The following is a 12,524-nucleotide window of genomic DNA, read 5'->3' on the forward strand; positions in this document are numbered from 1 at the left end:
TGTATTAAATATCCATGCCAATATTTTGTGAATTTCTGTCCAGAAATGTCTCATTGCTGAACATTATCTAAATACCAGTGATTGGTGTCCTGACTCTCCAGCATGTGGGCCCCTCTCCTGTCCAGTGTTGGTATAACACCAGACCAACAGACTAACTAACTGAGACCACAATGTAGGCCCCTGACAGTTGGGGCACTATAAGTAAAAAAAAAAAAAAGCACTATGACACTATATCACTATTCATATTTTAATGAACCATCTGACATCAGTGACAAATGTAGAAAAAAAAGTTCAGGCTAGAAGAATTTTTAGGATACACACACAAGACTTGAAAAAAAGAAAACTGTCTGTGTTCACCAAAATGTCAACTTTTCCCTGTTCCATGCCCCACCCCTCAAAATCAAAATCAGAAAAAAATAGATCAAAATCCAAAATCCATGAGTCTATCTATTCTACGTATATCTATTTTTATCTATTTAATTCTACATGCAGTGTAATGCTGCTGACAGTGGGCTGATTTATGGTGAATATATGGTGTAAGCTTGTGTTCTTTCCCATGGCCATGCGTAGTAGCTGTTTGACTGTGGACAGCCACTACCAGACCATCAGTTGCCAGACCATCGCAGGCCCTGAGGCATATGCAAAGTGGATGCTAACGGGCCATGCACTGGGCTGCTTTTCTAACAAGTCCTGCTGTGAAGGCGTATAGACCATCTCTGCCTTTATTGACAAAATCACACTGTAAATAAAGACGTTGTTATACATTGTTACTCAGTTTGTAGCAAACTGTTGTGCTCCTCCCTGACAAGGACACTGCATGTGTGTATTCACACTAGTGTTGCACACAGGCCTTCTAGTAAAACATAATTGCATAAATTAAATGGTGTACTTTCAGTTTTTCTAATTCCAACAGTTTCTTGATGAAATAACATACAGCTGTGAAAAATGTTGACAGCTCTCATTTTCTATATGTATATAATTTGACAGAAAATTTACTGAATGTGCAGTAACCTGTTGTGCCCATTCCTGACAGATGATGAAGTGTCAGCATTTACAATAAACCTAGATGATATTGATAACTGTGACTTTCCAATAAGAAGAGAAATGTCTAAATTCAGGTTTGACTAAATCATGACCCATGAGTTTTTTCTTTAACTAAAACTGACACAGAAGTGAGTTTCAGATGTTTTTTTTAGGCTTAAGATAAAACTGCCTTTCTCTGAGAGGTTTGTCCAATTTGCATGAATTTGTTTTTCTTTATCCTCGGGATAAAACGGTCCTAGTATCAGGGCCAGCCTTCTGTAAACGTAAACAAGACCCAACTTTCACAGTTTAATGAGGCAGCCTTTAGGTTAATTACAATGACAAAATGACAGAGGTCTGTAGCCTGCTATGCAATGTGAGCTAATCAACGTAGCAGGTTTAACTTCAGTAAGGACTAGATAATTCATTATAACCTGCAAACAGCCCTAAAGCTCCCAACTGAATGATAATTCCCCCAGAATCCTTAAGAGAACAATAAATGATGATGCCAGGGTCGATATATTATAACCAACATTAGTTGAATAGTTTTCAGTTCTAGGCATTGAGTGTCTGCAGAACAAACATGGTTCCCAGTTGTAATGATACATTTTCAGTTATGATCTAATTATATCAAATGTGGGGTTTGTTGTATGGTTTGTTTGCCCTATGGGTACTTGATGTGAAAAAAAGAGAACGATTCATTTACAGGATTTTCACAAGCCTAACTGTATGTTTCAAAAATGATATCTGTTTCTTTCTACTCTAGTGCTCTGTTCATCTTTACATTTCAATTTGATTAGTGTTACTTTGGCTGGCACTATAATTGAATTTACCTGCAGGTATCAGCATTTATTCTCATATCAAATTAAGAACTTTGTTCATGGTTCTTGTGATGTTAAACCCAGTGTTAACTTAAACTAATTGATGAACGGCTTCATAGCACAGGTTATCCAGAATGACTAAATGTTTGGTTCAGTCAGCCCAAGTACAGGCCAGTGGTTTTATGTGCAGCATATAGAAGCACATTATATGTTTTATAACCAAATATAAATTGAAGGGTGTCATAAAGTCTGGTTTTCAGCCAACCAAAAACAGCTCATCACTCCATTTTTCACTGCATGCGTTACAGTCAAATTGCTGAGGCTCAGCTGCCACAATATAGGACAGCACCAGCACACCCAACTTTCCATTAAGGCACTTATTGCACCTTCTCATTCATTACAAGCTGCTAAATATCCTCAGCAAGGTTGTGATCTTTGCCTGTTACTCCTCCGCTTGCCCTGATAAGTTTGACCAGTTTCCTTAACTTTATTTTATCCTCAGGATCATTCCCTGTAATATCAGTAGCTACTGACTTGCGTAAAAAGGTAAACAAAAAAAGTTACTTTTCACAGTTTAATCAAAAAATCAAAATAACTGCTACTGCTCAGTTGCAAGAACCATTGCTAGATTTGTACCAACAACAGGGTTTCCAAGCAGTACTGCTGTTTTTGTAGTTATCCTAACATATGGATTAAATCAAATACCTAATTAATGGTGAGTCATCATTATCATTTTAAAATCAAAACTGTCAAAAACCACTGATGATATCAAAAGTGAGTTTCTATGCGGGAAGGCACCACCACAAATTTGTTGTCAAATCCTGATTAATTTCCAAAGTCAGATTTACTGTTATAGAGATCAGGATGGTCCAGTCACATTTTTCATTTATACTTAACAAAATACTCATTAGCCTACATCTGAAACTCTGTTGAAAAATAAAAAGTTGAACCACTTAAAACAAAGTATAATCATACAGTAGTGGTCAATAACCAACCAAATTCCATAGGCAGAGGCGGTCCTGGCTAGTTTTACGCCCTGGGCGAAACCATCCCTTGGTGCCCCCCCCCCCCCCCCCCCCCCCCACCAACGAACAAACACACGAATATATTATAATCAGTGTTGGGGGGGGGGTTCTTTTAAAATGTATTCCCCTACAGATTACTGATTACATGTCCCAAAATCTGTAATCTGTAATGCATTTCAATTATTATTATTATTCAAGTAAAGTAATACTAATAGCACTTTCTGGATTACTTTTAGCGTATTTCAAAATCACCTGCCTGAGCGCCTTTAACACTGAATTTGATCTTACACATGATCTTATAGGCTACCGTGGTTCCTTTAAATTAAATCATCAATAAATGTGTTGTCAAACCACAGTTTAATTTGTTATTGATCATCCAGCCATATTTAAATGATTTTTTTAAATAGCCAATCACATAAAATTATAGGCTTAGGCTATATTAAAACTGAGCAGCTTGACTACAGCCTCTGAACCTCTAAAAAATACACAATTTAAAATAATTTTTGTTTGTGAGTGTAGGGCCAGCAACATGATGATATTTTGAATATAAAGTAATGACAGGAAGGAACCACTGTTCCATCTGTAGGCTAAACTAAAAATGTGCTTAAACTCACTTCTCTGCTGAAGTCGGTGTGGTTTTGGAAACAGCGTGACGTTGCTGTTAAACCAGCTCATTAGAAACATCATGACAGTCTAGGATCCTTTTAAAAACGTGATCCTGTCGCAGTTCATTCATGTTGTTTACCAGAGACCGAACATTGAAGAGGAAGAAGAGGAATATTGCTGGGCATCCCATAGCAACATTACCAAAATGAAGCCAACTTCAGGGCGAGGAGTTTAGCGCTTAGCCCTCCTTTCTTTCCCCGCATGAGAGCCCTCTGGGCCGGCGGAGCATCCGACGTGAGACCTCAGCAGTCGCAAGTTGATCCCCCTGCCCCCCTCGCCTCTCCTGACACACACAGAACCTGTAGTAGACCCAGTATATGTAGTAGGCCTATGACTCTCAGCAGCAAGTTGACGTGACATAGGGGCGCCCCAGCGACCACTCCACTAACTTGACCGCGAGTTTTGTTTTGTCTTTTTCTCTTTCTTTTTTTTTTTTTGAAGAGCGCTCGTGCGCCCTCACAAAGATTGCGCCCTGGGCGGTCGCCCATATTGCCCATAGCTAAAACCGGCCCTGTCCATAGGGTATGTTGTTTCTGTCCTTATATAATGTTTTGTCACTTAAATCATCATAAAATGTAGCATTATGTGACTGAGTATGTCGCTTAACTCAGTTGACTACAGGCACTGGTCATCCCTCGCCATGACTACAGTACCATGAATCTGGCAGAGCTGTCCTGTCAGCCTCCAGACTTTCTGTTTTTCTCTTTTGTTGCTTAGCTTTCCACCTATTTGCTTAATGTTTGGTTTATTTTATCCCCAGGACATAACGATTGCAGTTAGTACCGGGGCCAGGCTTGTGTAAATAGACAAACAAAAGCAAACTTTTCACAGTCTAACTAAACAGTCTGAATAACGGCTCATTTGCAATGACAAGCACCAGGTCCTTTGCATACTAGCTATTTGCTTGATGTTAATGAAGGGTGGTGGGTTAGGGGGGAACAAAAAACTGAGCAAGGCATTTATTCTAGAAGGATTGCACTTTATTTATATGTCGCTTTGGACAAATCAATAAATAAATATAAACATAACTAGCCTACTACTGAAAATCCACATGGGATAATTAGAAAAGTGTCAGTGACAAACACAGGGGCAACATGATGAGACAGTTTCCCCTGAGTCCTTTGTAGATCCTCAAGATGCCAAACATTAGTAGTTCAGTGTGTAAATAGGCCTATGTGGTTATTTTGTAGAGGCGTGGTGATATTTGCACAATTTAGTCAGGTCACTACAGGTGTAAGTCGAGCACAGTTGCAGAATAAACATCGTCTGAACATACTATTAAATGATGAAACACTGATGTTCAAGATTGGTGCTGGAGTACAAGCAGCCAGTGAAATACTGTGAAAATGTGGATATAAACTGTTGCTTTCAGACTGTTGTTGCAATAATGTTGATAATGGAGTACACTGATGTATCTTTTGTGCCTCTACTCGATTTTTTGTGATATCAAGTATCACAAGTATTGAATAAAAACAAATCTGGGCAGACTTTGAAATGTGACTCAAAAATAAAAGACTTGGTTTTAATGAATTTCTTTTTATTGTTGTATTTGTTTATTGGATGTGTGTTTATCCCTCCCTCCAACCCCCCACCCCCAACTGAAAAGATTAAAAACTCACTTTTAATTGCTTCCACAAAGTTTCATCAATTATATTTCACATTAGAGTTTATTAACCAGAAAAAAGCTGAACTTAGAAGCAGCATATCAGGAGAGGCAAACCAGGCAAAAAAAAGTTACTGATATGTAACACCAGTGCAGTACATGATTATTTTACTGTTAGAATAGCGAGCCAAGCCCAGCTCCCTTAGTCTTGGGTTTAAAATGTGTATGAAGGTGTTGTTTTTGAAGAGAAAGCCTGCAGTCTGCAATACCATGTGAGATTCTTAAAGTAAATTCAGGTTTAACTCAGCAAGGGTTAGAGATTAAAAGATTAAAACCTGTAAACAGCTACACAACTGAACAAAAGCTGGGGAAACTTAATCATAATTCTTACAGAATCCCAGTGGGAACAAAAGATTTGACATAATAAGTGATGATAGCAGAGACAGATACATTTGCCTACAGCAAACATTTTTCTATATTAGTTTAATTGTTTTACAACTCAAGGCATTGCCTGTGTCCAGAACAAACATCACATGGTTTCCAGTTCCTATCAAAAAATAATAAGAAAAAGCATATAGATTAATTTTCACTATGATTTTGTTTATGGGTTTGTGTGTGTCTAATCTTGTTAAATGTGGAGTCTTTTGTATAGTTTGTTTTTACCTAAGGGTCCTTGATGTGATAAAATTTGAGAACCACTAGAAAATAGCCTGACATTAGGTGTCAGAAATCATTTCTGATGTTTTTTTACTCTTTGATTTGATCATCTTTACATTTTCACCCTGATAAATATCACTTGACTTTACCTGCAGCCAGTATAGGGACGTTACTTATGGTTCTGGCAAACCAGGCAAGTGCTTGGAGTTTGGGAAGAGTGGCCAACAATAGACCTTTACAAAACACATTTTGCAATACCAACTATAAACTCCCTCAAACTTAATATAAAGTGCACTACTTCTGCAGAAAAAAAGATATGCAATGCCTTGTGATGGTGTGGTTTATGTTTATTTCACAGTCCAAAAATGTGAGCTATAAGTCTAACTACCAGCCTTGAATTTAAAGGTTTCAGAAGATTTTTGTCTCATCTCCAACTGAAAATAAGGAGCCGTGGGTGCATGAGTAGAGTACAGTAAAAAAACAAACAAACAAAAAAAACGTATTTTCGGAGAATATACAAGCCTACTGGTAGGCTATTACTAATTAATAAGAACTTCAACCGCACTCGCATTCTGTTTGCTATGCTTGATAAGCTTACAACCTCTCAAACAAGATAGTTTCAGAACTATCTTCCATGCAATGCAATACATTTGCTTGCTTTTTCAATGAAAACATCTAATCTAAACACAAATCAACAAAATAATAAAATGATGCAATCCCTTAAACCGCTAGGAATAAATCAACTGTGACGTCAGAATTGAATATAGTTTACCAAAAATATGTAGAAGAAACAGTTCAGCAACTTAAACCATACTGTCTTGACACAATGCCATCTTTTAAAACTATGGTAAACTGTCCAAACAGATATGCAGAAAATAATAAATTGCTCACTTCAAACAGCCACATTTCCTAAACCCCTAGCTGCCATCAAGCCACTCTTTAAAAAGAGAGCGCTGGATAATGTTATTATTATAACGTAATGTCAGCCTTTCGACTTCACAATACAGAAACAGCTCTTATAGAGTGTTCAATGACATAAGGCTGAACACTGACTGCATTTGACACCATGGACAGTATCACAGTCAAGTCTACTGTGACGGTCTTCTGACTGGACTCCCCGAATCAAACAGCTGCAGCTTGAGTTTTAACCAGAACAAGTCTTTACTCCCAGTCAGCTACAGAATAGATTTTAAAGTTCTGCTACTGGTTTACAAATCACTGAATGCTTTAGGTCCAGAATAAATGAATGACATTTTAGTAGAGTATAAACCCAGGCTAATCTACTGACTCAGGTCAGATAGTTGAGCACAGAGTTCAAACCAGACATAGTGAAGCAGCATTTAGCTGCTACGCTGCACAGTGGAACAATCACCAGCAGAACTGAAATCAGCCCTGACTGTAAGCACTAAATTAAATCCAGATTAAAAATATTTCTCGTTTCATGTGCTTATGGCTGAGCTCTTTTAAAGAACTTTAAATCATAATCTTGGATTTGCACTCTAAGTCCTCTTAATTGTTTTAATTCAAATCAATATTTAATGCTGCAAACTCATTTTATGCTCTGTTTAGTTTTTAATATACTTTCTTTATTTATTTTCTTGCTTATGTTTACAATTTTGACTATTCTGGGTTTTATTTTAATTTTTAAAAATGTTATGTTTTTATGCTTTTTTTTTGTTTCCAGTTCTTACTGTTAAATGTAAAGATGTATAAATAAAGATGCCTTGTCTGCCTTGCCTTACTATGAAAAAGTCTTGCTTTAAAATGAATATATTTGATAAAGAAAATACAATTGCCTTCCCCCCAGTTTCGAGATTAGACCTTGCTTTAAAATAAATAAAAATAAAGATTTGAATACTGTCTTTGTATTGCACTATTTGGTAACAAACCAACATAATGGTTACCAACCCCACCCTGAACCCCCCACCACCTCAACCCTTTCAGGTCCGCGCATGCGCAGTGGCATGCCGACGCTGTTCGTCTTCACGTGGGCTCTCTCTCTCTCTCTGTGTGGATCTCATGAGGCGCCCCGGGCGCCTCGCTGCAGGGCGGGGCCACGGGCGGAGCCGCTGCTGGTGAGAAGTCAAACAAACTATACGCGAAACCGGTTCTTGCCGCCACGCCATTGGCTGACGTGGCGGCATGCTGCTTACGTAGGCGGCGTCCCATTCGTTAAATGGACGAGGCAGCACGTTTAGCAGTCAGAGCAAGTGCAAAGCGTCATCCTCGCCTCAGCAGCAGCAGCAGCAGCGTACTCACATTGCAACTCCAACCAACACGTTAGTTTCTACTTGTGGCTGTCGGCAGCTGTCATGGAGCTCATTAAGGATGGTTGGTTCACTGAAGTCGGCACTCTGTGGCCCGGGCAGGCAATGAGCCTCCAGGTGGAAGAGGTCCTCTACAACAAGAAGTCCAAATTTCAAGATGTTATGGTCTTCAAGAGGTGAGTTACTTGCAGCTTCATAACTTGGCTAACGTCGCTAGCTGTTAGCTTCTACTGGGATGAGCAGCAGGCTGAGGCTCATGGTGTTGTGCTGTAGTTTCTTCAGGTGGTAGATAGATGCCTGGGAGTTTTCTTTCCACACTCTCCCTCAAGTTTTAGTGAACGGACAGTCCAGCGTTTTAGCAAATGAGCTGTCACGTGCAGGTCAACAACAACTTACAGTAGCAGTTAAACACTTGAATGAAATGATTGATTTCTGATTTGAGAATTGTAGTAATCAGTGCTGTTCCCTGTTCTTATAGCTACCACAGATAACTCAATAGTTGTCACGCTCAACATAATTCCTAATATTTTTTATCCCATCTGGTGAACCTGCTATTCAAATTAGACAAGTGTGTCTCATTCATTCTGTCATCACCTCTGCACATGTTGTCTCAAGCCTCCTCACACCACATTCTTGTAAATGACTCAAAAGTTAGCCCCTAATCTGATCATGTGCCAGAAAACTGCTCCCCTGCCTTTTGCACAAGTTATGTAAACATTCAGGGTTAGTCATTATAGCTTCAGGATGTGTGAGGTGAGCTTTTGAATGTGATGATCATGTTTTCCTCTGATGCGTCTTCTCAGTAAAACCTACGGAAATGTCCTGGTGCTGGATGGAGTGATCCAGTGCACAGAGAGAGACGAGTTTGCCTATCAAGAGATGATCGCCAACCTCCCCCTCTGCAGCCATCCCTGCCCCAAGAAGGTATGACTCGGATGTATTGCTTGGACATTCATAAAGCCAAGCTTTTAATCCAGGAGCATTCTGGATGGGTTTCCTCCTGTCATGTCAGTTAAGCAGCACATTTCCTCTTCCTGTAGGTGCTGATTATTGGCGGTGGAGACGGCGGTGTGCTGAGAGAAGTGGTGAAGAATCCCCTGGTGGAATCGGTGGTCCTGTGTGAGATTGATGAGGTGGGTAGCAACAACTTTGACGAGGATTTTAGCTCTCCTATACAGACTTGCACTGTTTGCTAAGTTTTTTTCTTATGTAACACCTGCTTATATTTGTGTTAATGTTGTTGTCCTCTGCAGGATGTCATCAATGTGTCAAAGAAGTTCCTCCCAGGGATGGCCAAAGGGTTTTTCAGTCCCAAGCTCACCCTCCATGTTGGAGATGGCTTTGAATTCATGAAGCAGAACCAGGATGCTTTCGATGTCATTATAACTGACTCCTCAGACCCTGTCGGTGAGTACTGTCCGCTTCACACATGTTGTAGTCTCATTCAGTATCAACTGTTATAGAAGACAGCCTTATCATGACTTCTGTTTTTGTTGCAGGACCTGCTGAGAGTTTGTTCAAGGAGTCTTACTACCAACTGATGAAGGCAGCGTTGCGAAACGGAGGAATTCTCTGCTCCCAGGGTAATTATATTATATTATTCTTCACATTTATATAGTCTGCCTTTCAGCTACACCGAGAGCCATATGGGAAAAAAACTTCAGACGTTTAAATAAACATGTTCTGTCAATTTCACAGGAGAGTGTCAGTGGCTCCATTTGGAGCTGATAAAGGAGATGTGGACCTTCTGCAGGACCCTATTCCCTGTGGTGGACTATGCCTACAGCACCATCCCAACCTATCCCAGTGGCCAAATTGGATTCATGCTCTGTGGAAAAAATCCTGTAAGTGTGCTTGTCATTCTCAATTTGACATGTAAAACCAAAATCTGTTGCTCAATAACTCAACCGCATAAAATGACTGACGTTTCCCCTTCCCTTTTTAACCAGGAAACAAACTTCAAGGAACCAGTGAAAGCTCTGGCAAAAGAAGATATTGAAAAAATGAACCTTAAATATTACAACCCTGAAATTCACAAAGCATCATTCGTCCTGCCCGAGTTTGCAAGAAAGGTATGTTGTTGAAATATCTTTTTTTTTTGTATTTGACAAGTATGCAATAATTACACAGGTACAACTCAGAACTCTTCAGGTATTTGCTGTGTCTGACATCTGTGTGTTTTTGACCACTAACAGGTGCTGAGTGACGCATGACCAGCAACAGCAGATCACCATGTGCATCCTCTATCTGGCCCTCAGACCACAGATAAGCAACCTTCTTCTACTGCTTCTCCACCCCCTCAACATATTTCAACACCACTGTAATAGCCGCATAAAGATTTTATGTGTGGTGGTAACTAATAATCAACGGGTGGAAACAAGCTGATTTACACAGAGAAAGTGTTAGTTTGTCCCCTTCCTACCAGTCTTACATTCTCTTGGTGTTTATTTATTTTTCTGTTGTATTCGGTTTTTCATTTTTACTCTGTAATTATCAGCATTTTGTGAAGAATAATTTGATGGGCTGGAAAAGGGAAGCCGTCAAACCTGACCTCACTCTGAAACATAGTATTGTTTATTGGATTCACTGCACCTATACATTTATGCAATATGTTACATACTGCTGCGGGTATGTACATGTAATGTTTGATATCAGTTTGTTCTCATAGGAAAATGCACAGTTGCCATCTGTCATTACTGTATATTCAGATTACTAATGTGTCGTATACACATGATCCCTATAGTGCCTGAAATTGGTTGTTGAAAAAGATTTTTTTTCTGTTATTATTGTAGTGTGCCAGGCATATAGTGTCCTAGATGAAAACTCTCATGTTAAGAATTCAGAAAATTGTCCCTTTTTTAAAATATCATGACTAATCCGGTAAATGTAATCAATGCTCAGCTTTTACCATCAGATTGTTGCCAAGACTGGAAGATGAAAGTATGGTGTTAAAGCTTTGCAATCCATGAAATGTCTTTTTAAGATGTGAATTCATAACGCAATTGTAACTTGCAGTATTGGGTATTGACCACTGGTAGTAAACTTGTACTGTAGTAAGCCTGAACGCTGAGTCTTACAACCAGGATGCTGTTAATTTCTCTCTCAATGGAAATCTCATGTCTCAGTGTGGTTTATTTGTTTTGTGTAGCTAATGTCAATCGTCAAGTTACTAACAATTACTTTTAAACCCACATTGAATACTTGTTGAGAAATAATGTCATGCCCAAGCAATGAATTTGTGTTTTTATAAGGATTATGAACTGTAATAAATTGTTAAAATGGTAATATGATGTCTATGTTCATTCATTCATTCATCTGGTATTAAGCGATATGTGCCTTTACTTGCCAAAATGACAACAAGGTACAGGACTGCATATTAGGTCTCTTTGTGTTGGCCTGAAAGTATGATACCTTTTAAAGGTGTTGTACTTTGGACCATAGGAATTTCCTGTCCCTGTCACTTTGGCTGCAGGACAGTGGAAACACTGAAAGCCATGATTTGCCAAAGGCTTCTACCCAATAGTTTAAATTCTCACTGTATCTTACAGGAAGTAGTTAAACTTTACAAATTGCAGCCTCACCTTTCAACCACATGCAGGCAAATACACAGCATATTGTTTCAGCTGCTCCTCATTTCAATTGCGTAACCCTGGACCTAGTCTTATAGGTAACGGTACTGTGAACTGTCCTGAGGCTCTTGTCAGGTTTAAAGTGCAGTTTCAGCATCAAGGCACAAGATGGCGTCCTTTGATCTGTTAATGTATGAGCCAGTTTCAAACCGACAAGGTACAAAGGAAGGTATTCAAATTGGCCCTCTTCCAAATTCACCTAACGCATATTGAGAGGGCAAAACTTTTTAATTTTGATTTCCTTTGAATTGCGCTTAATACCCTTCGGCTTAATTAGATTGGTGTTTTTGCAATGTGAAGTGTCACTGTTGCCTTCAGTTGCATCAATTCTAGTTCTTGTTCTGCAAGACCAGAGTCCTCACTGGGTTTTCTAATGAATGCAACTAGCCTGCAACTATGCAGTACATTATTGTCATACTGCCTTGTAGTGCGTTACAGCAGCTAGGCAGGTGTCACAGTGTTCATATTCTTCAATACGGGGAATAAAACATCCACTGTCTTACATGCAGAGCTCTGAAAGTGAATCTTTGACTTTCATCTGCTTTGAGGATTCACACTAAAAAAGATGCTGCAACTTTAAAGACAGTGTGTCATTTGTCTTTTACATTACCATGCGAGTCAAATTAAAAAATATCCCTTGCAGTCACAAAGACAGATTTACCCACTTGTCCAGATTCACTGGTTTGATATGTAACACTCAGCACAAAGTCCTCAGACAATTTTTGAGTTAGTTTTCCTTTGTGATCTCTTTCCGAGTGCCAGAGGCCGTACTTGAAGGACGTGTAGTGAAACTTCCACGCACGTTAATAACATATGGGAGCACCTTCATTCCA

The 12,524-nt window shown here is 39.2% G+C and overlaps 1 protein-coding gene across 1 annotated transcript; it reads left to right on the top strand.

The window, feature by feature from the left end:
• The first annotated feature begins 8,013 nt into the window (after positions 1–8,013).
• Positions 8,014–11,130, top strand: srm (spermidine synthase). The gene is made up of 8 exons (XM_083974949.1): positions 8,014–8,238; positions 8,866–8,986; positions 9,103–9,195; positions 9,316–9,469; positions 9,562–9,645; positions 9,761–9,906; positions 10,012–10,134; positions 10,258–11,130. The coding sequence occupies exons 1-8, from the start codon at positions 8,108–8,110 to the stop codon at positions 10,273–10,275; spliced, it is 870 nt and encodes a 289-aa protein (XP_083831075.1). The 5' UTR covers positions 8,014–8,107; the 3' UTR covers positions 10,276–11,130.
• The last annotated feature ends 1,394 nt before the right edge of the window (positions 11,131–12,524 follow it).

The sequence above is a fragment of the Trachurus trachurus genome, assembly GCF_905171665.1.
Source record: "Trachurus trachurus genome assembly, chromosome: 7".
Taxonomy (NCBI): Eukaryota; Metazoa; Chordata; class Actinopteri; order Carangiformes; family Carangidae; genus Trachurus; species Trachurus trachurus.

What these genes read in the sequence shown, in the direction of transcription:
- srm (XM_083974949.1), top strand. Translation starts at nt 8,108, where the DNA reads ATGGAGCTCATTAAGGATGGTTGGTTCACTGAAGTCGGCACTCTGTGG. An exon ending in GATGTTATGGTCTTCAAGAG is followed by an intron (nt 8,239 to 8,865) that starts GTGAGTTACTTG and finishes GCGTCTTCTCAG; the next exon opens with TAAAACCTACGGAAATGTCC. An exon ending in GCCATCCCTGCCCCAAGAAG is followed by an intron (nt 8,987 to 9,102) that starts GTATGACTCGGA and finishes CTCTTCCTGTAG; the next exon opens with GTGCTGATTATTGGCGGTGG.